Source organism: Corylus avellana, chromosome 3, assembly GCF_965113065.1.
Source record: "Corylus avellana chromosome 3, dhCorAvel1.hap1.2, whole genome shotgun sequence".
NCBI lineage: Eukaryota > Viridiplantae > Streptophyta > Magnoliopsida > Fagales > Betulaceae > Corylus > Corylus avellana.
In genome coordinates, this window is record NC_142492.1 from 7,050,609 (window position 1) to 7,069,503 (window position 18,895).

General features: G+C 38.1%; 4 protein-coding genes across 5 annotated transcripts; 2 read left to right on the top strand and 2 right to left on the bottom strand.

Annotated features, from left to right (window-relative positions):
- Positions 1–258: 258 nt before the first annotated feature.
- On the bottom strand, positions 259–3,834 carry LOC132176486 (WAT1-related protein At5g07050). Its single transcript, XM_059588711.2, has 6 exons — positions 3,641–3,834; positions 3,305–3,484; positions 2,976–3,234; positions 2,713–2,871; positions 2,459–2,610; positions 259–541 (listed from the first exon to the last, which is right to left on the bottom strand). Exons 1-6 carry the CDS (start codon positions 3,823–3,825, stop codon positions 367–369), a joined length of 1,110 nt encoding a protein of 369 aa, XP_059444694.2. The 5' UTR covers positions 3,826–3,834; the 3' UTR covers positions 259–366.
- Positions 3,835–5,605: 1,771 nt separating this feature from the next.
- LOC132173983 (putative cinnamyl alcohol dehydrogenase 1) lies at positions 5,606–9,287 on the top strand. The gene is made up of 8 exons (XM_059585698.2): positions 5,606–5,623; positions 5,763–5,797; positions 5,937–6,031; positions 7,136–7,249; positions 7,324–7,554; positions 8,289–8,574; positions 8,691–8,841; positions 8,974–9,287. Exons 3-8 carry the CDS (start codon positions 5,943–5,945, stop codon positions 9,168–9,170), a joined length of 1,068 nt encoding a protein of 355 aa, XP_059441681.2. The 5' UTR covers positions 5,606–5,623; positions 5,763–5,797; positions 5,937–5,942; the 3' UTR covers positions 9,171–9,287.
- Positions 9,288–12,067: 2,780 nt separating this feature from the next.
- LOC132173982 (putative cinnamyl alcohol dehydrogenase 1) lies at positions 12,068–14,606 on the top strand. Of its 2 annotated transcripts, none has more exons than XM_059585696.1 (7): positions 12,068–12,154; positions 12,638–12,732; positions 12,901–13,014; positions 13,107–13,337; positions 13,424–13,709; positions 13,789–13,939; positions 14,076–14,606. In XM_059585696.1, the coding sequence occupies exons 2-7, from the start codon at positions 12,644–12,646 to the stop codon at positions 14,270–14,272; spliced, it is 1,068 nt and encodes a 355-aa protein (XP_059441679.1). In that variant the 5' UTR covers positions 12,068–12,154; positions 12,638–12,643; the 3' UTR covers positions 14,273–14,606. The 2 variants fall into 2 exon arrangements, with proteins under 2 accessions (XP_059441679.1, XP_059441680.1); XM_059585697.2 differs by lacking the exon at positions 12,068–12,154 and adding an exon at positions 12,472–12,494.
- On the bottom strand, positions 14,316–18,488 carry LOC132173985 (WAT1-related protein At5g07050-like). Its single transcript, XM_059585701.2, has 6 exons — positions 18,312–18,488; positions 17,976–18,155; positions 17,647–17,905; positions 17,384–17,542; positions 17,130–17,281; positions 14,316–15,212 (listed from the first exon to the last, which is right to left on the bottom strand). Exons 1-6 carry the CDS (start codon positions 18,482–18,484, stop codon positions 15,038–15,040), a joined length of 1,098 nt encoding a protein of 365 aa, XP_059441684.2. The 5' UTR covers positions 18,485–18,488; the 3' UTR covers positions 14,316–15,037.
- Between the last annotated feature and the right edge of the window lie 407 nt (positions 18,489–18,895).

An 18,895-nucleotide genomic window follows, 5' to 3' on the forward strand; every position in this document is an offset into this window, starting at 1 on the left:
TAGGGGCTGGCATGTCACTTCGTTTGTTAGATTTCTTAACGAATATGAGAGGGAGATGAATTTGAATGGGAAAGAAAAAGGGCATGGCTGATGGAAAAGTTTGATCATTTATGTTATTATTTTGAATCTTCCTGCACTTTATTGTCCTACAGAGTTACTTCAACCAAATGATCATATCGGTTTCCTTGACAATCAAATAAAACTTAATGCATCTATGCTGTTTTACCCAGCAGTTTGAATGAAAGACTTTAGCTGGTTCTAAGAAGTCTACAGAAAAAGAGATCCCAGCATGACTTAGTGCTGTACTGACAATAGCTTTTGATAGTCATATTTGTATCTATTAACTTTCCAACAAATGCACCTTTTTCATTTCGTTTCATCTGTGACAAAATTCCTTGCTGTCTCGTTGATGGATATCTCCACCATTTTCTTATCATCGTATCCTTTTCCATTCTCTGGCTGCCCAGTGACAAGATTTTCTGCCTTTTTGGCCCAAAGCACACAGTAAAGACCCACAATGATGAGAACTGCTCCTACCAAGCTGGGTAAGACCAAATATACAAAAACTAATTAAAATATGTAGCGTTTCATTTGTGAGAGAACTAACATTCAAATTGTTATGGTAAGTGTTAAATATATTGTTGAATATATTGTAGAGCGGAAGAACGAGAGAGTAAAGAAAGAGCGGAAGCAAATATAAGGACTACATTGTATTTATAATGATTGATATATTGAGAATGATTACAGAGACCTCTACATATAGAGAGGCTATGAGTGATAAGAAAGAAACTCTAGACTAATTAAGGTAAGGAATAAACCCTAATAGGAAAGACAATAAACACTAGAGAATAATATATAAAATATTTTAACATCTCCCTTCAAACTCAAGGTGCAAGCTTCAGTTTGGGGAAAAAAGGGAAAATTATGATTATTATTTTTTTTCGCCGGAAAAGTCGCCGGAGATGGCGGGTGCTAGTGGCAGTGAATGATTTGGGCCATGGACTGGGCCTGAGGCTTGAATTGGAGCATTATAGGATAGGCTAAATTGGGCCGGTTGATTGGGCCAAAATAGGCCAAAACCCATGGACCATTACATATGGTTTGACCCGAAAATGATATGACCTGGGTCTAACCCGGCGAATCGGGTTGACTATTTGGACTAGGTTGTAGGAATTGATCCGGTTGGCCTATTCGACTGAAACGGGTAGGATCCGATTTGTTTTAGATTTGAGTGGACCGGGTCTAACACACGGGTCGGGTTGACTTACAGTACAGGTTTGAGAGTGGGCTGGCTTGGGCAGCTGAGTCGAAAGAAATTAGAACAGTTAGAAACCGGTTTTGGACCCGTTTAAAACCTGATGACTCAGTTAGAAACCGATTTTGGACCAGATTGAAATTAGGGTTGACGTGGTAGCCTCTCTGGGTGGCACATGGCAAGCAGGAACAGGGGAATCGCATGGTGCGTGTAGTACACATGCCTGCATTGGCAGCATCCTTGGTGTGTGAATCCCATGTGCAAGAGCTTAAACCAGCGCGTGGAGGCGCGTTCGGTGTCTGATGGCGGCGTGCTTGGTGGAGATCTGACCGTCAGCGCCGGATCTGTGGATCGGTGTGGATGCTGGGCTGATCCACCTGACATGGCAGCGTGTGTGGCGCGTGGGATGATTGGCAGTTTTTCCTAGCGGCGCGTGGGGGCACGTGCAATTTTGGAATGGACTGAAATTGCACATATCGACCGATCTGGGGCCAAGACACTACTTTTGGTGGTTATTTGGCCAAAAAGAGTGACGGTGGCGGCGTATGTGGCGCGTGGGAAGGCGGATGGTGGAGGATCTTCCACAAATTTGTAGATCTGTGTCTCGCAAGCATGAATCTGGGATAAATTTTCCCAGATGAGGTTTCGTTGTAGGCGTGGAAGAGATTTTCAGTGGCGAAGCGCTTGGCGGTGCATGGACGACTGGAACAGTGACATCATTCGATGGAGCGCTAGGAAACGTCAAAACGTTTATTAGAGGCCACAGAAAGTGGCTCTGATACCATGTTAAATATATTGTTCAATATATTGTAAAGCAGAAGAACGAAAGAGAAGAGAGAGAGAGGAAGCAAATATAAGGACTACATTGTATTTTTTTTTTTTTTTTTGTTGAAATGTCCGCACAAGAGAGGGGAGGGAGATTCGAACTAGTGACTTCCACTTCATTAGGCTTGGTCCTGACCGATTGAGCTATCTCTAAGGGACATGACTATATTGTATTGATCATGATTGATATATTGAGAATGATTATAGAGGCCTCCATATATAGAGAAGCTATGAGTGATAAGCAAGAAACCCTAGACTAATTAAGGTAGGGAATAAACCCTAATAGAAAAGACAACAAACCCTAGAGAATAACATATAAAATATTCTAACAGTAAGAAAAACCATGAAGTTGTAAGTGGAAGAAAGAATTTTTTGTACCTGCCCAAGTGTAGTCGCTCTGCAAAAGCAATAGCTGAGAATATGCCAACGATGATAAGGAGTAGTGGAGTAAACATTGCCGCAAAAACTGGTCCCTTTTTGCTGATACACCATGTTTGGAGGTAGTAGACTAATGATGATAACACCACTCCCTGTTTCAAAAATTAAATAGAAAAAGATGAAGTCTGGTAGTGTTTCAGGTTCAAATATATCATATCCCATAAAAGGGATGCGCTTGTGAACTAAACACTCACAGCGTAGATGATGGTCAATAGCTGCATATTCCATTCCAGCTTCCATAAGGTTGGATTCCTTGCAAAAAACAGGGCAAGGAAAGAAGATTGCAATGATGCAAAGAAGCAAATCAAGGTGTTCAGAGACAATCGAGCTGGGTAGACTTTGGAGACCACAGCCTGAGGATCAGTAAGGCCAAAATTGGGAAAAAGAAAAAGGCCAAAAAGAGAAACTTTTTCATAAATTATTATAAAGTAATATTTGAAAGTATATTGTTCATCACCTGGAGAATCAGCCATGCGCTCCATGCTATGTGACTAGTCAGAATAAGTGCAGAACCCTTGATCCAGTTGTCCTTGCCATGGCTCAACTTGCAAGCAGAAGCATTGGTGCTACAGATATCTATGAGAGGCCTGGGCACAAAGCCTTTTAATAGGTATCCTCCTTTCCAGAAGGTAAATGTAAGTGCCCCGCCAATGCAAATGAGTGTCCCCAACACCTTAGCTTGACCTTTAGCACTTGATATCTTCACTGTCTCCATCCTTCATTAAAGACATAAGCAAATCACTAAAAAGGCCTTTTTATATGAGGAAATTAAAGTAGAGTAAATACCTGAGCACAACTGCTATGAGAAAGGTCAAACTAGGGATAACATTACTCAAGGCGCTTGCAACAGTTGGAGAAGTGTAGGCTAAACCAGCATAGTAAACATTCAGATGGATGGTAGTGCCAAATGATGAAAGCAAAAAAATCTTTGTGATCACAGAGTAGGAGAGTGAAGGGCGATGCTTCCTGCTTTGCAAGAACAAATACTCGTGAACCCACTCAGGCATATGATCAAACTAGACCATAGGGAGTTGATAATCTCAAGGTAAAAGGGAATTAAGAAATAGAAGCAAATGCTGACACACACATCTATGAAAACTAACAATGACAAGGATAGCTAACCTTTCAAGTACATAAGCAAAGGGGCCTAACAAAAGCATAGCAATTATATGCCTATAAACCACGAAGACAAATTGATTGAGTCCTTTTTCTAGAGCAATTTTAATTAGGATATTTCCTACACCATACGCGAACTGAATTAGTACCATTGCCCCATAAGAAGCACAAGCTTCCATGGTTATGTACATCCTCTTGAGTTTCACCTGGTTTAATTAAGTAGTAGTACACATCCTCTCTTGAGGGTATTCTGGTTTAAGTAGTACTTGAAAATCAACCTCAGCCGCTTGTTCAACGAATCATTTTTTTTAAGCCTCACATGTGGGAAGAATGAGGTCGACTTGCTAGCTGCTAGCTAGTGGAATGCATTATCAGGTTACCATCATGCTAGAAAAGCATAGAACCCTCTTAAAAGCTATGTTAGAATATATTCATAATATATTTTGAATATATTCTGATATTTATATTATTTATTTGTATTTCTTAGTATAGGTTGATATTTATGTTTCCTTGTATAAGTTGATTTTAGGTTTACTTGTATAAGTCGACTTATTCAACTATAAATAGAGACTTAAGTATTGTAAACAACAAAGTAATGAGCACAATGTAGCACTTATGACTATTCATAGTGGTGGCCGTAGATATATAATACCGAACCATCTGTAATTTTTTGTTTCTCTTTTCTCTCTTTCGTCTGCTATTATTTCAGTATTTTAGTTTTTCCCACAAATTTCAACATGGTATCATAGATTCATCATATTTCAACAAACTATATGCTGTAAATGAAAAGGATAAATGGGGTCAATTTGCAATCTTACACTTGAATAAGTAGCCAAGGAAGATGGAAATTACATCCCTTGAGCCATATCACCCCCATGTGTTAAAGTATTAATTAAATTTATATCAGTTTAAACTTTTAGAACAAAGTGACGATTTAACATATATCAGAACAAAAGTCATGAGTTTGAACCTTGTTTCCGTCATTCTCCATCCATTTTACTTGTTGAGTGTCACTTATTAAGGGTGATGATTTAACATGAAGGACTACAAAAATTGACACTATTTAGTTTCCCATTTTTCCTTCCATTCCTCGATCTCTCAGTATCCTGCCTGCTATCCAGCTGGTTTGTATTTCAATCATGTTCCCAAGATCATATATAGGGACAAAGAACTTGTCATACGAATTTCAAATGTAGTACGTTCCTTCGCTTCAATTTCTTGTTGGAGAAGTGCTTTATGTATATTCCTATAGTTGAGTAATCTGAAAATGTACCTTCATGTTTTCAAGAGTACTATGGTTTGCATCCTGTATTCTGCGTGCACAAGCACAGAACACAAACCAAAGCCTGTTTTCATAACGATTGGTTTCCATGATTTGTCATAATGATATTAAATTACAATAGTAGATAAGAAGACAATCATGTATCTTCAATCAATACAACTTCAATACAACATGGAAACCAATACTAACAAGAACAGAGTGTTCCCTGTTTGCGTGTGAGGAAAACGAAGTGATGGGCCTGAATTGATCAGCTAGCGTCTTTCAACATCTTGGCTTTTGAGCATTTGTTGAGTGCCCTCCTTGCTCCTTCCCCATAGAAGAGAATAAAGACCTCCAACAATCATAATGCCACCCAATATGCTGTTAGCAAATAGCAAGCACATATATATGAGCGGTAAGAAAATGGGCCAAGTATTGCTTTTCCAACAAATATAGCAGAAGAAGAAACAAGTAACGAACCTTCCACAACGTAGCCGCTCAACCCACACAAAAGCTGAGAAGATAGCTGTTATAAGCAACGAAAGTGGACAAAACATGGCAACATAAAAAGGTCCTTTCTTCTCTATGCACCAAATCTGTAGCCCGTATGAAGCCCCAGTTACAAGCACACCCTTCATATTATTCAAGCAAAGCCATAGATATCCATAAGTTTTGATGATATAATCTGGAATTACACTGCTCCGCCATAGATCTCCATAAGCTTTCTGGTTGACAATTGATCTCATTTTTTTTTTCATTTGTCATGCATCCCCAGATTTGTCTTTCCGTTACCTAGACTAATTAATTTATCCATTGTTTGCGTGTATATTTGGGAACACGTCTGCGATATCGTTTCATGTATTTCAGCTATCAGAAGACCAAAATAGTTATGCTCTTTACGAGTGAGTGGAGTGTTGTACCCACAAAAATGTTGAATTTATTATATGTTGAAATGGGAAAGCTCTATAACCCTGATGGTTTCTTTCCCCAAGTATATTTTCCTTGGACGAAACTCATGTTTGATGTTTTATCGAAAATCAGTCAACAATGAGCTCCTTGAGTGCAAAAGACGACTGCCTTGGATGGGCTGCAAGAGATGCATCGGGAGTTTTATCACCTTACAACTTCAGCCGCAGGTATGTTTAGTTAATCTCTTTTTCGAGAAAGGAAGATTATAGAACATGTCTTTTCAAGGAAAGAAAACAAGAAAAAAGCCTTTATGTCTATGCATGCATCATTCATTAAGGGTGAATTTGGGTGTCCGTGAATTTGATTAAATTTTATTAACATACAAATCCATCATCTTGAATGGAGCCATGAAAAATGAAACCATCACTGTAATGGATGGGATAAGTAATTTCTGTTTCATGAAATGCCCTCACTTCAAATTTCTTGTCATGATGGTCATGATTCTTGAAACCCCAAGTCAAAATTTCCGATTTGTTCATTGAAAGTATCGACATGTGATTGGAGCCATCAAATTTCATGGGGCCAAGGGCAACCAAAAGAGCCCCAAGTGTGTGTTCTGCTTTCAACTCTTTTCAATGTGTCTATATGCACTAGTAGCAAAATTTCTACACCTTTTTTTTTTTGGCCTTTTCTATCAAATGGGTTATTTCATTTTTGAAGAAAAAGAATAGAATTTCTACTTTGATGTTTGTTTGAGCATCCCTTGCAGGTCCTATACTCTTTTTTATGCTTTTGTTTTGCTTACAATTTTTTCCTAAGTAAGTTGTTTAGCATATATCTAGTCCTATAATGTCCTCTAACGCATCTATTGATGGTCTCGTTCATTTATCGATGCAAATAATGAAGTAGAACATATCATACTTATGGAATCGTATATGATAGAATATTATAAACGGGCACTAGATGTGATGATTTCTTTCTTGAAGTACAACCATAAAAGAAATAAAGGAAAAGACCAATTGCGCTTGAAAGAACATAGATAACATTCTATTTATATGTCATTTTATTTTGTTGATGTGTATTTATTCTCTTGGATATTCATAATGGGAACAATTTACTCAACTGAGATTATTAGAAAATTTTGCCAGAAGAGAATTCCAGATATTGATTTCCCATATAATTAGCTCACAATAATGATACTATACATGATTGGTATATGATTTTAGAACTACGATTAAAAAATAATTGAAATTTGTATCACGAATACGTTTTTGATTGATCATGTGCTGTTTTTATAGGATATTCTGATTAACTTAGGAAACTTTATTCAGGGATCTTGGAAGTGATGATGTTTCAATAAATATTACACACTCTGGAGTTTGTTATGCTGATGTAATTTGGACGAGGAATAAACATGGGGATTCGAAGTATCCTTTAGTGCCTGGGTAAGGGGACTAAATTGTATACTATGAGTAGCCCTAGATTTCCTCGAACTAATATATCTATAATTGTAAACCAGACATGAGATTGCTGGAATTGTGAAAGAGGTTGGTTCCAATGTTCACTGCTTCAAAGTTGGCGACCATGTTGGAGTGGGAACCTATGTAAACTCATGCAGAGATTGTGAGTATTGCAATGATGGACTAGAAGTTGTTTGTGCTAAAGGATCAGTTTTCACTTTTCATGGTGTTGATGCGGATGGCACTATTACCAAAGGAGGTTATTCCAGTTACATTCTTGTCCATGAAAGGCAAGTATTCTCTGATGCTAAACTATGTTCTCTTCCTTTATTTTATTTATATATTGCAATTGCAGAAGGAAATGCGCCCCCACTCCCCGTACACTGCTGAATGTCTGAAGCTATTTCTCACATTTGCATAGTTTTTACACCTGAACCTTTTAACCTCATGCACTTGCAAAATAAGAAGTGTCTAAGTTCGTACTAATTGGAGACGATGTGACTCTGGAAGTTTATGTGCCTACTCATTTGATCATTTGTTTCACGGAGGTGCTGCATGAAGATGATTGATTTTGGTGGTGTAATGCCTGAGGCTTCCCAGGGGGCCTAAGCCTTTGGCAATATCGCCAATGACTGAACATAAGCTATAAGCCACATATGTGGCTGATTTTATAAAATATTTCCATTATCATACAGGTTTCTCTCTCTCTCTCTCTCTCTCTCTCTCACTTCCCCACTTCCAATTTATGATGGATTTGGCATATCATTGTCTTATACATTGTTTCTACTCTTGCTTTGTCATTTACTTGGTAGTAGAGCTTCTGATGAAAGAAATCAAGGACCTTCTGCTCAACATCAATATATAGATCTAGCTGATGGTTGGGTTTTTAGAACCTGCATTATATTCTGCATACTATTGGGAAAAGGAAACAATTGTCCTTGTTAACCTTTTGACTTGAAACTCAGGAAATTGGGCAAGTTGTTACCAGAGATTGAGAATATCAGTTTTGATCTTGAATATACAGGTACTGCTTCAGGATACCTGACAACTATCCACTGGCTTCAACAGCCCCTTTGCTTTGTGCTGGAATTACAGTGTATGCTCCCATGGTGCGCCATAAGATGAACCAACCTGGTAAATCTCTAGGAGTGATTGGGCTTGGAGGTCTTGGTCACATGCCTGTGAAGTTTGGGAAGGCTTTTGGGTTGAATGTGACAGTTCTCAGCACTAGCTTATCCAAGAAAGAGGAAGCCCTGAGTTTGCTTGGTGCAGACAGATTTGTGGTCTCATCTGACCAAGAGGAGATGAAGGTAGAATTATTTAAGCTTTGTTATAAAGCGTCTGTTTCTCTGTTCACACAAGCAATATTGAAATCGATGACCTATCCTAATTGTTGTTGGATTGATGGTTGTCATGTTGTTTGCAGGCCCTGGCTATGTCTTTTGACTTTATAGTTGACACAGCATCTAGTGATCATCCATTTGATCCCTATATGTCACTGTTGAAGATTTCTGGTGTTCTAGTCCTGGTGGGGTTCCCAAGTGAAGTCAAATTCAGCCCTGCAAACCTAAATCGGGGTACTTACGACAGTTTTTAGATTTGAAGAGCTTCATGAAATTTACTCTCTTCTATAGTTAGAACGTGTTACCTTTGCAAGTTAAAACACATAAAGTGTACTGAACTATCTACATGCGTTGAACTTTTGGCAGGTTGGAGAACCATTTCTGGTAGCGTAACAGGTGGTACAAAAGTGACACAAGAAATGATAGACTTCTATGCTGCTCATAAAATTTACCCCAACATTGAAGTAATTCCAATTCAGTATGCAAATGAAGCTCTCGAGAGACTAATAAAGAAAGATGTGAAGTACCAGTTTGTTATTGATATCGAGAACTCCCTAAAATGAAACTGCTAAAGCTCTTGGATCATATGATGAAACTCAAAAGCGTATGTAAGTATGTAACTTGCCTGAAATAAGTGGATGGGTTTGTGGAGTGGTGTTTTAAGAAATGGTTTAATAAAAAATAGCAGTATGGACTTCTAAATGTTGTTCTTTCCCATTGTTGTCATGTGCTTGTGCTTGGCTAAACGTAGTTTTGTAAATTTGTGACATATAACGTATAGTTGGCATATGATGTGTCAAGCGCGAGTCACATGTCATTAATTTAGTGGTTTGACTTGGCATGCAGTCACTTAATTATACAATAAGTTGATGAAGAGATCTAATTAAAATAGGGGTAAAACCAAATGACTTAATTGTTGAAATTGAATACCCGAGAACTAAATTGAAGTTACAAGAAAACGTCGTAACGACAAACTTCGACATTGGGGAAGCTATTTATGCTATAAGCTGCTATTCAAAAGCAATTTAAAATAAAATTCAAGTTGCCACCAAAGGGGTGAAAAGCCAAACAGATTGCACGGCAACTTTTTTCATTTCAAAAGCTAAAGAAACACCATTGAAGAAGCCACAAAAAGCTTCATCAAACAAGGTATAAGAACTTTAGAACTAAGGCTCCATTTAGTGGGGCTTTTTTAGGGGTGATTTTGCTAAACCTGCAATTTTTTTTCCTAGGCTAATAGGGAAAGGGTTACAGAGGACTCTTTCATTCTTAATTTTAGTGAAAGAGAGAATGAGAGACTAATTGGAAATGCTTCTGAACATGAGGTTGGAAGCGGCCTATCTAGTTAAAAAATGTGCACAATAATTTGCACTCTAAGACACTTTACAAGCCTTTTCGGCTATGAAAAAAGGGCAAGTAGAAATGAATATTAGAAATGATAAAATCCTTGAAGATGCTAAACCTGCATCTTGTTTCGTGAAGTAAATGTTCCTCAGCTTTTTATCACCAAATTTGTGAAGCAGTTTGTGCCTTTTAGACGGCTTTTTAGAAGTAGTCCAAAGATAGATTAAGACTCCTTAAAATTCTTAGGATACTCTCCGGAGTGGGTTTCTTTAAATCTCAACCATTGTCTTGAAATTCTGCAATATCATTTATCCCTTCATTATTTACCATATTTATCGTCTCATTAGTCATTAATTACCATACCAAGTGATGAATAGAGTGTTGGGCTGCCATATATTGTAAGATTAAAATGTAGTTTATACCATTTTTCATCTAGAATATGTTCAAGAGTAATGCTAAAAACTATATCTTCATTCCACAATGTTAATGTGTTGATCCCAACCAATCATAGAATCCGGCAATTTTTTTTTTTTTTTTTTAACAAGACTTCTTCTCTATCCATTTCATAAAAATAGAGCATGTTGCTCTAATACAATAATATCATAGATATAATGAGAAATTTATTTCTATCCAAATTTGATCCATGCTTTACTTAACTCTTTGAATGTCACTGTTTCAATCAGTTTTCAAATCTACAGCATATTCCGATGAATTATGTCATTAGTCACTGCCCAGTCCATCACAACTTTTTCAACTAGAGAGTAATTTTCGGACTTTTCCATCTCCACTACAAGCGCATTCCCAAACCCAATGTCCTTTGCTGCTTTTACCATCCGTTTCCTTCGCCATCGGTCAATAATTTGCTCCCATAAAAAAAATCAGAGAGAAACCAAAAATAGATCGGAGATCTAAGATCGCAACTATAAAGGTTTCGTGTAAACAAAACCTTAGAAAACGACTAAAAGAAATCGAAAAAAAAAAAATTCACCTCGTAGATCACTGTTGAAAACAAATATAGACAAAAAAAAAAAAGAACCATTGCAAAGTCTAAGCATCTCTGCAGACTCACCATTCAGAAAATTGAAGAGTTGGGGGAGGCTAGGAGGCCGGGAAAGAAACAAATGGTTCTCTTGCGGCTATGACTCAGGGATTTGGATCTCTTGGAATATCTAGGAGAATTAGGTTTCTGAAATTTTAGATCAAAGCCATTCATTTTCATCCAAGAGCTATTATCCTGCCACATGTCCCACTACTAATAAAATAATAAAATAATGATTATTATTAATATCATTAATATCATTAAAAATTTATTATTATCTTATTAGTAATGGGATATGTGACATGATAATGACTCTTAGATAAAAATAGATGGCCTAAATCTGAAATTTTAAAAACTAATTAAAATTCCCATCGGAAATCCAGGGGATCCTATCCATCAATCAGCTTTGTTAACAATATTAATTGTTAAGATATACGAGGATTAATTCAAACGCGTGGAAAAAAGTTGATTTCTGGGAACGTTGTGTGTTAAGATATAAGACTAGTATTAATTAATTAATTGAACGTCGTGTCGTGTGTGAGAGAAACAAACCGTCCCATCAATGGAAAGTTGCTCGAAACCCCAAGAAAGAAAGAGAGAACCCATCTCCCATCAACTCCCCGACCAGCAATGTCACCAACAGCGTCAGCAGCAGCAACAGCAATGGCCTCCAAAGTCCACATAAACCCATCCAGATCTGCTGACTCCAACCCCCACCCGACAACCTTTTGTCCAATCGTGGGATTTATGTCTGGAAAAATTTAAGAGAGAGGGGCAATATGGTAAAAAACAAGATAAACTTTGAAGGAAAAAATTGGTCAACAGGTCAGCCACTAAACAGTATCTAGGTGCTGGCTGTTGTCAAACGAACCTTATAGGGACGCTTCGAATGGTGAGATCAGAGCGTATGTCACATATTGGCCCAGAAATTGGCGTTTGCTCCGAGGACGTCATTGCATACGTACGTGGTCTGTTGTTCAATATCTTTCAGAGCAAGATTCGTAAGCGCTGACGTTTTTTTTTTGATATCTCTCATAGTACTATAAATAAGACCAAGATAATTACAACATTTTCATACAAATACGTACCATTATTACATTAAAAATATCTTTGTCATCTCTTACCTCAGTCTCTGTCACGTACCGACGTACGTACTGTTCTTAGGTCAGCCACTTCCTTCTTGATTTTCATTTGATAACCAACTAAGATGGTGTTTGGTAAATAGGTTGACTTAGATATTGTAGTTGATGTAGATTTATGTGAAAAAAATAAGAATATTTGGTATAAAAAAAATGAAAAAGTGATATGGAAAAATGAAAAAATTTTGTTTTGTAGTGATTTTTTTATTTAAATAATAAAAAAAAGTGAATGATTTGATATAAAAAGTGAAAAAGTTAGAATGTTTTGATGTTGATTTTTTTAAAAAATGGTAATGAATAGTATCTAAGCCAACTCCAACCCTTTTACCAAAGAAGGCTGATCCACGTTTTATCCACCTTTAATTGTGATCCACTTTTTCTCCTCAACAAATAATGTTCATCCAATCCATATATTTATTTTAATATTCTACTTTAAATTGTTCATGGATTACTTTCTCTTTGATATTTTACTGATATTTAATTTACGGCCTTACATTTGGTGGATCAGTCAACAATGAGCTCTGCAGCCGCAAATGAAAATTGCCTTGGATGGGCCGCAAGAGATGCATCTGGGGTTCTCTCACCTTACAAATTCAGCCGTAGGTATGTTCACTTAATTTTCTCCTCGAGGAAGCTAGGAAGCTTAATTACAGAAACAAAGAACAAGCCTAAGCTTGCAGTTTGATATAGCACCAGTACTCTTTGCTTGATGATCTGTTGCATAATAAAATATTGATTAACAAGTACTTGGGAGAAAAAAACATATTTCAGGGCTGTTGGAAAAGATGACGTTTCTATAAAAATCACGCACTGCGGAATCTGTTATGCCGATGTAATTTGGACCAGGAACAAATTTGGAGACTGCATGTATCCCGTAGTGCCTGGGTATGTCCACTGATTTAATAATAATATTGAGAAATTCTTATAATTTGAGTACACTGACGTATATATGAATCAATGATTATTCGCATTGCCAGACATGAGATTGCTGGAATTGTGAAAGAGATTGGTTCCAATGTCGAGCGTTTCAAAGTTGGCGACCATGTTGGGGTGGGAGCTTTTGTTGACTCTTGCAGAGATTGTGAGTATTGTGATGATAAACTAGAAATTCATTGTCTAAAGCGAGCTGTTGGCACTTATAATGCCGTAGATGTGGATGGTACAATCACAAAAGGAGGATACTCAAATTCCATTGTTGTCCAAGAAAGGTCAGAATTTTATGATGTTACTGCTTAATGGATTTGTTAATGTCATAAATATCACCTACTCACCTCACGTTGGCTTGAATCTGCAGGTACTGCTATACGATTCCTGAAAGCTATCCATTGGCTTCAGCAGCGCCTTTGCTTTGTGCTGGAATTACTGTTTACACTCCCATGATGCGGCATAAGATGAATCAAGCTGGAAAATCTCTTGGAGTGATTGGCCTTGGTGGTCTTGGTCACATGGCAGTGAAGTTTGGCAAGGCTTTTGGGTTGAACGTAACTGTTCTCAGCACAAGCATATCCAAGAGAGAGGAAGCCCTGACTCTACTTGGTGCAGACAAATTTGTTATTTCATCTGACCAAGAGCAGATGGCGGTAAAACACACATGCCTTCTTGGGAGCGCTTGATTTTATTGATTAATTGGTGGTGGTTGTTAATTTCTGGTTTTTGCAGGCCCTGGCAAAGTCATTGGATTTTATTATTGATACAGCATCTGGTGACCACCCATTTGACCCCTACCTTTCGCTTTTGAAGACTTCTGGTGTTCTGGTCCTGGTGGGTGCCCCAAGTGAAGTCAAGTTCAGTCCTTTACCCCTTTTACTTGGTAATTTGACAATTTCAGACTTTTAAGAGTTACTTGAAGTTCATATTTTTTACTTGATGAGCTAATAGCACTTTTAGCTTGGGAGGTTAGAAAATTGCCGGCCTAATAAACTACTCTATGCTTGGCCTCTTGGCAGGTAGGATAACCGTTTCTGGTAGTACAACCGGAGGCACGAAGGAGACACAAGAAATGATAAACTTCTGTGCTGCGCACGGAATTCATCCCAACATAGAAGTGATTCCAATTCAGTATGCAAATGAAGCTCTTGAGAGGCTGATAAAGAGCGATGTCAAATACCGGTTTGTGATTGATATCGAAAACTCCCTGAAATGAAGCATGTAGAGAAAAGAGGGATTCCTCTTTTTCAATACATACGCTAATATGTTTAACGCGGATTTGAGGAATTGGACAAGATAGACACTCAAAGAATAAGGTCATTGGTGATGTTTCATAGCTTGGTTGTAGTGCATTTGCTTCTCTGCAACAATATGCACGCTTGATCATCTTTATGAAGCATGTGGTTCTATGTAATAACTTGCAATTTAGTTATGTAAGTGTTCTTATTTAAAATAGATTTAGGTAATAGTATGTAATTTCGGATGGTCAATCTTCTCATTTTGTTGTACTATGCTTATTTTTATATGTTAGCTTGCTTGGGATTGCTTTATTCTGCTCTATTTCTAGGAGATGATGGTTTGAAAGGGTTTAAAGGACTAAATGACGACAAAGTATTAGGGGCTGGCATGTCACTTCGTTTGTGAGATTTCTTTACAAATATGAGAGGGAGATGAATTTGAAAGGGAAAGAAAAAGGGCATGGCTGATGGAAAAGTTTGATCATTTATGTTATTATTTTGAATCTTCCTGCACTTTCTTGTCCTACAGAGTTACTTCAACCAAATGATCATATCGGTTTCCTTGACAATCAAATAAAACTTAATGCATCTATGCTGTTTTACCCAGCAGTTTGAATGAAAGACTTTAGCTGGTTCTAAGAAGTCTACAGAAAAAGAGATCCCAGCATGACTTGGTGCTGTACTGACAATAGGTTTTGATAGTCAGATTTGTATCTATTAACTTTCCAACAAATGGACCTTTTTCATTTCGTTTCATCTGTGACAGAATTCCTTGCTGTCTCGTTGATGGATATCTCCACCATTTTCTTATCATCGTATCCTTTTCCATTCTCTGGCTGCCCAGTGACAAGATTTTCTGCCTTTTTGGCCCAAAGCACACAGTAAAGACCCACAATGATGAGAACTGCTCCTACCAAGCTGGGTAAGACCAAATATACAAAAACTAATTAAAATATGTAGCGTTTCATTTGTGAGAGAACTAACATTCAAATTGTTATGGTAAGTGTTAAATATATTGTTGAATATATTGTAGAGCGGAAGAACGAGAGAGTAGAGAGAGAGCGGAACCAAATATAAGGACTACATTGTATTTATAATGATTGATATATTGAGAATGATTACAGAGGCCTCTACATATAAAGAGGTTATGAGTGATAAACAAGAAACTCTAGACTAATTAAGGTACGGAATAAACCCTAATAGGAAAGACAATAAACCCTAGAGAATAATATATAAAATATTTTAACATCCCCCTTCAAACTCAAGGTGCAAGCTTCAGTTTGGGGGAAAAAAAGAGGAAATTATGATTATTATTATTTTTTTCGCCAGAAAAGTTGCCAGAGATGGTGGGTGCTGGTGGCAGTGAATGATTTGGACCTTGGATTGGGCCTGAGACTTGAATTGGAGCATTATAAGATAGGCTAAATTGGGCCGGTTTGATTGGGCCAAAATAGGCCAAAACCCATGGACCATTGCATATGGGCTGACATGAAAATGATATGACCTGGGTCTAACCCGGTAAATCGGATTGACCATTTGGACCGGGTTGTAGGAATTGACCCGGTTGGCCTATTCGACTGAAACGGGTAGGATCCGATTTGTTTCGAATTTGAGTGAACCGGGTCTAACCCATGAGTCGGGTTGACTTATAGTACCGGTTTGAGAGTGGGCTAGCTTGGGCAGCTGAGCCGAAAGAAATTAAACCGGTTAGAAACCGGTTTTGGACCCATTTAAAACCCAATGACCTGGTTAGAAACCGATTTTGGACTGGATTGAAATTAGGGCTGACGTGGCAGCCTCTATGGGTGACACGTGGTAGGTAGGAAGAGGGGAATCGCATGGCGCGTGTAGTACACATGCCTTCATTGGTAGCATCCTTGGCACGTGAATCCCAAGTGCAGGAGCTTAAACCGGCGCGTGGAGGCACGTCCAGTGTTCGCTGGCGACGTGCTTGGTGGAGATCTGACCATCGGTGCCGGATCTGTGGATTGGTGTGGATGCTGGGCTGATCCACCTAACATGGCGGAGCATGTGGCGCGTGGGATCACCGGCAGTTTTTCCTGGCGGCGCGTGGGGGCACGTGCAATTCTGGAATGGACTGCAATTGCACATATCGACCGATCTAGGGCCAAGACACCACTTTTGGTGGTTATTTGGCCAAAAAGAGTGACAGTGGCGGTGCATGTGGCACGTGGGAAGGCAGATGGCGAAGGATCTTTCACAAATCTGTAGATCTGTGCCTCGCAAGCATGAATCTGAGATAAATTTTCCCAGATGAGGCTTCGTTGAAGGCATGGAAGAGATTTTCAGCAGCGGAGCGCTTGGCGGTGCACGGACGACTGGAACAGTGACATCATTGGATGGAGTGCCAGGAAACGTCAAAACGTTTATTGGAAGCCACAGAAAGTGGCTATGATACCATGTTAAATATATTGTTGAATATATTGTAAAGCGAAAGAACGAAAGAGAAGAGAGAGAGAGCAGAAGCAAATATAAGGACTACATTGTATTTTTTTTTGTTGACATGTCCACACAAGAGAGGGGAGAGAGATTCGAACTAGTGACTTCCGCTTCATTAGGCGTGGTCCTAGCCAATTGAGCTATCTCTTAGGGACAAGACTATATTGTATTGATAATGATTGATATATTGAGAATGATTACAGAGGTTTCTATATATAAAGAGGCTATGAGTGATAAGCAAGAAACCCTAGACTAATTAAGGTAGGGAATAAACCCTAATAGAAAAGACAACAAACCCTAGAGAATAATATATAAAATATTCTAACAGTAAGAAAAACCATGAAGTTGTAAGTGGAAGAAAGAACTTTTGTGTACCTGCCCAAGTGTAGTCGCTCTGCAAAAGCAATAGCTGAGAATATGCCAACGATGATAAGGAGTAGTGGAGTAAACATTGCTGCAAAAACTGGACCCTTTTTGCTGATACACCATGTTTGGAGGTAGTAGACTAATGATGATAACACCACTCCCTGTTTCAAAAATTAAATAGGAAAAGATGAAGTCTGGTACTGTTTCAGGTTCAAATATATCATATCCCATAAAAGGGATGTGTTTGTGAAGTAAACACTCACAGTGTAGATGATGGTCAATAGCTGCATATTCCATTCCAGCTTCCATAAGGTTGGATTCCTTGCAAAAAACAGGGAAAGGAAAGAAGATTGCAATGATGCAAAGAAGCAAATCAAGGTGTTCAGAGACAATCGAGCTGGGTAGACTTTGGAGACCACAGCCTGAGGATCAGTAAGGCCAAAATTGGGAAAAAGAAAAAGGCCAAAAAGAGAAACTTTTTCATAAATTATTATAAAGTAATATTTGAAAGTATATTGTTCATCACCTGGAGAATCAACCATGCGCTCCATGCTATGTGACTAGTCAGAATAAGTGCAGAACCCTTGATCCAGTTGTCCTTGCCATGGCTCAACTTGCAAGCAGAAGCATTGGTGCTACAGATATCTATGAGAGGCCTGGGCACAAAGCCTTTTAATAGGTATCCTCCTTTCCAGAAGGTAAATGTAAGTGCCCCGCCAATGCAAATGACTGTCCCCAACACCTTAGCTTGACCTTTAGCACTTGATATCTTCAATGTCTCCATCCTTCATTAAAGACATAAACAAATCACTAAAAAGGCCTTTTTATATGAGGAAATTAAAGTAGAGTAAATACCTGAGTACAACTGCTATGAGAAAGGTCAAACTAGGGATAACATTACTCAAGGCGCTTGCAACAGTTGGAGAAGTGTAGGCTAAACCAGCATAGTAAACATTAAGATGGATGGTAGTGCCAAATGATGAAAGCAAAAAAATCTTTGTGATCACAGAGAAGGAGAGTGAAGGGCGATGCTTCCTGCTTTGCAAGAACAAATACTCGTGAACCCACTCAGGCATATGATCAAACTAGACCATAGGGAGTTGATAATCTCAAGGTAAAAAGGAATTAAGAAATAGAAGCAAATGCTGACACACACATCTATGAAAACTAACAATGACAAGGATAGCTAACCTTTCAAGTACATAAGCAAAGGGGCCTAACAAAAGCATAGCAATTATATGCCTATAAACCACGAAGACAAATTGATTGAGTCCTTTTTCTAGAGCAATTTTAATTAGGATATTTCCTACACCATACGCGAACTGAATTAGTACCATTGCCCCATAAGAAGCACAAGCTTCCATGGTTATGTACATCCTCTTGAGTTTCACCTGGTTTAATTAAGTAGTAGTACACATCCTCTCTTGAGGGTATTCTGGTTTAAGTAGTACTTGAAAATCAACCTCAGCCGCTTGTTCAACGAATCATTTTTTTTAAGCCTCACATGTGGGAAGAATGAGGTCGACTTGCTAGCTGCTAGCTAGTGGAATGCATTATCAGGTTACCATCATGCTAGAAAAGCATAGAACCCTGTTAAAAGCTATGCTAGAATATATTCATAATATATTTTGAATATATTCTGATATTTATATTATTTATTTATATTTCCTAGTATAGGTCGATATTTGTGTTTCCTTGTATAAGTTGATTTTAGGTTTACTTGTATATGTCGACTTATTCAACTATAAATAGAGACCTAAGTATTGTAAACAATA

Coding starts and splice junctions, on each gene's coding strand:
- LOC132173982 (XM_059585696.1), top strand. CDS start 12,644: ATGAGCTCTGCAGCCGCAAATGAAAATTGCCTTGGATGGGCCGCAAGA. Junction 13,710..13,788: donor CTGACCAAGAGCAGATGGCG/GTAAAACACACA, acceptor TGGTTTTTGCAG/GCCCTGGCAAAGTCATTGGA. Junction 13,940..14,075: donor TCCTTTACCCCTTTTACTTG/GTAATTTGACAA, acceptor GCCTCTTGGCAG/GTAGGATAACCGTTTCTGGT.
- LOC132173983 (XM_059585698.2), top strand. CDS start 5,943: ATGAGCTCCTTGAGTGCAAAAGACGACTGCCTTGGATGGGCTGCAAGA. Junction 7,250..7,323: donor AAGTATCCTTTAGTGCCTGG/GTAAGGGGACTA, acceptor ATTGTAAACCAG/ACATGAGATTGCTGGAATTG. Junction 8,575..8,690: donor CTGACCAAGAGGAGATGAAG/GTAGAATTATTT, acceptor TGTTGTTTGCAG/GCCCTGGCTATGTCTTTTGA.
- LOC132173985 (XM_059585701.2), bottom strand. CDS start 18,484: ATGGAAGCTTGTGCTTCTTATGGGGCAATGGTACTAATTCAGTTCGCG. Junction 17,543..17,646: donor GCGCATGGTTGATTCTCCAG/GTGATGAACAAT, acceptor ACTGATCCTCAG/GCTGTGGTCTCCAAAGTCTA. Junction 15,213..17,129: donor GAGCGACTACACTTGGGCAG/GTACACAAAAGT, acceptor GGTCTTACCCAG/CTTGGTAGGAGCAGTTCTCA.
- LOC132176486 (XM_059588711.2), bottom strand. CDS start 3,825: ATGTACATAACCATGGAAGCTTGTGCTTCTTATGGGGCAATGGTACTA. Junction 3,485..3,640: donor TTTGCTTATGTACTTGAAAG/GTTAGCTATCCT, acceptor CTTGCAAAGCAG/GAAGCATCGCCCTTCACTCT. Junction 2,611..2,712: donor TATTGACCATCATCTACGCT/GTGAGTGTTTAG, acceptor TTTTTGAAACAG/GGAGTGGTGTTATCATCATT.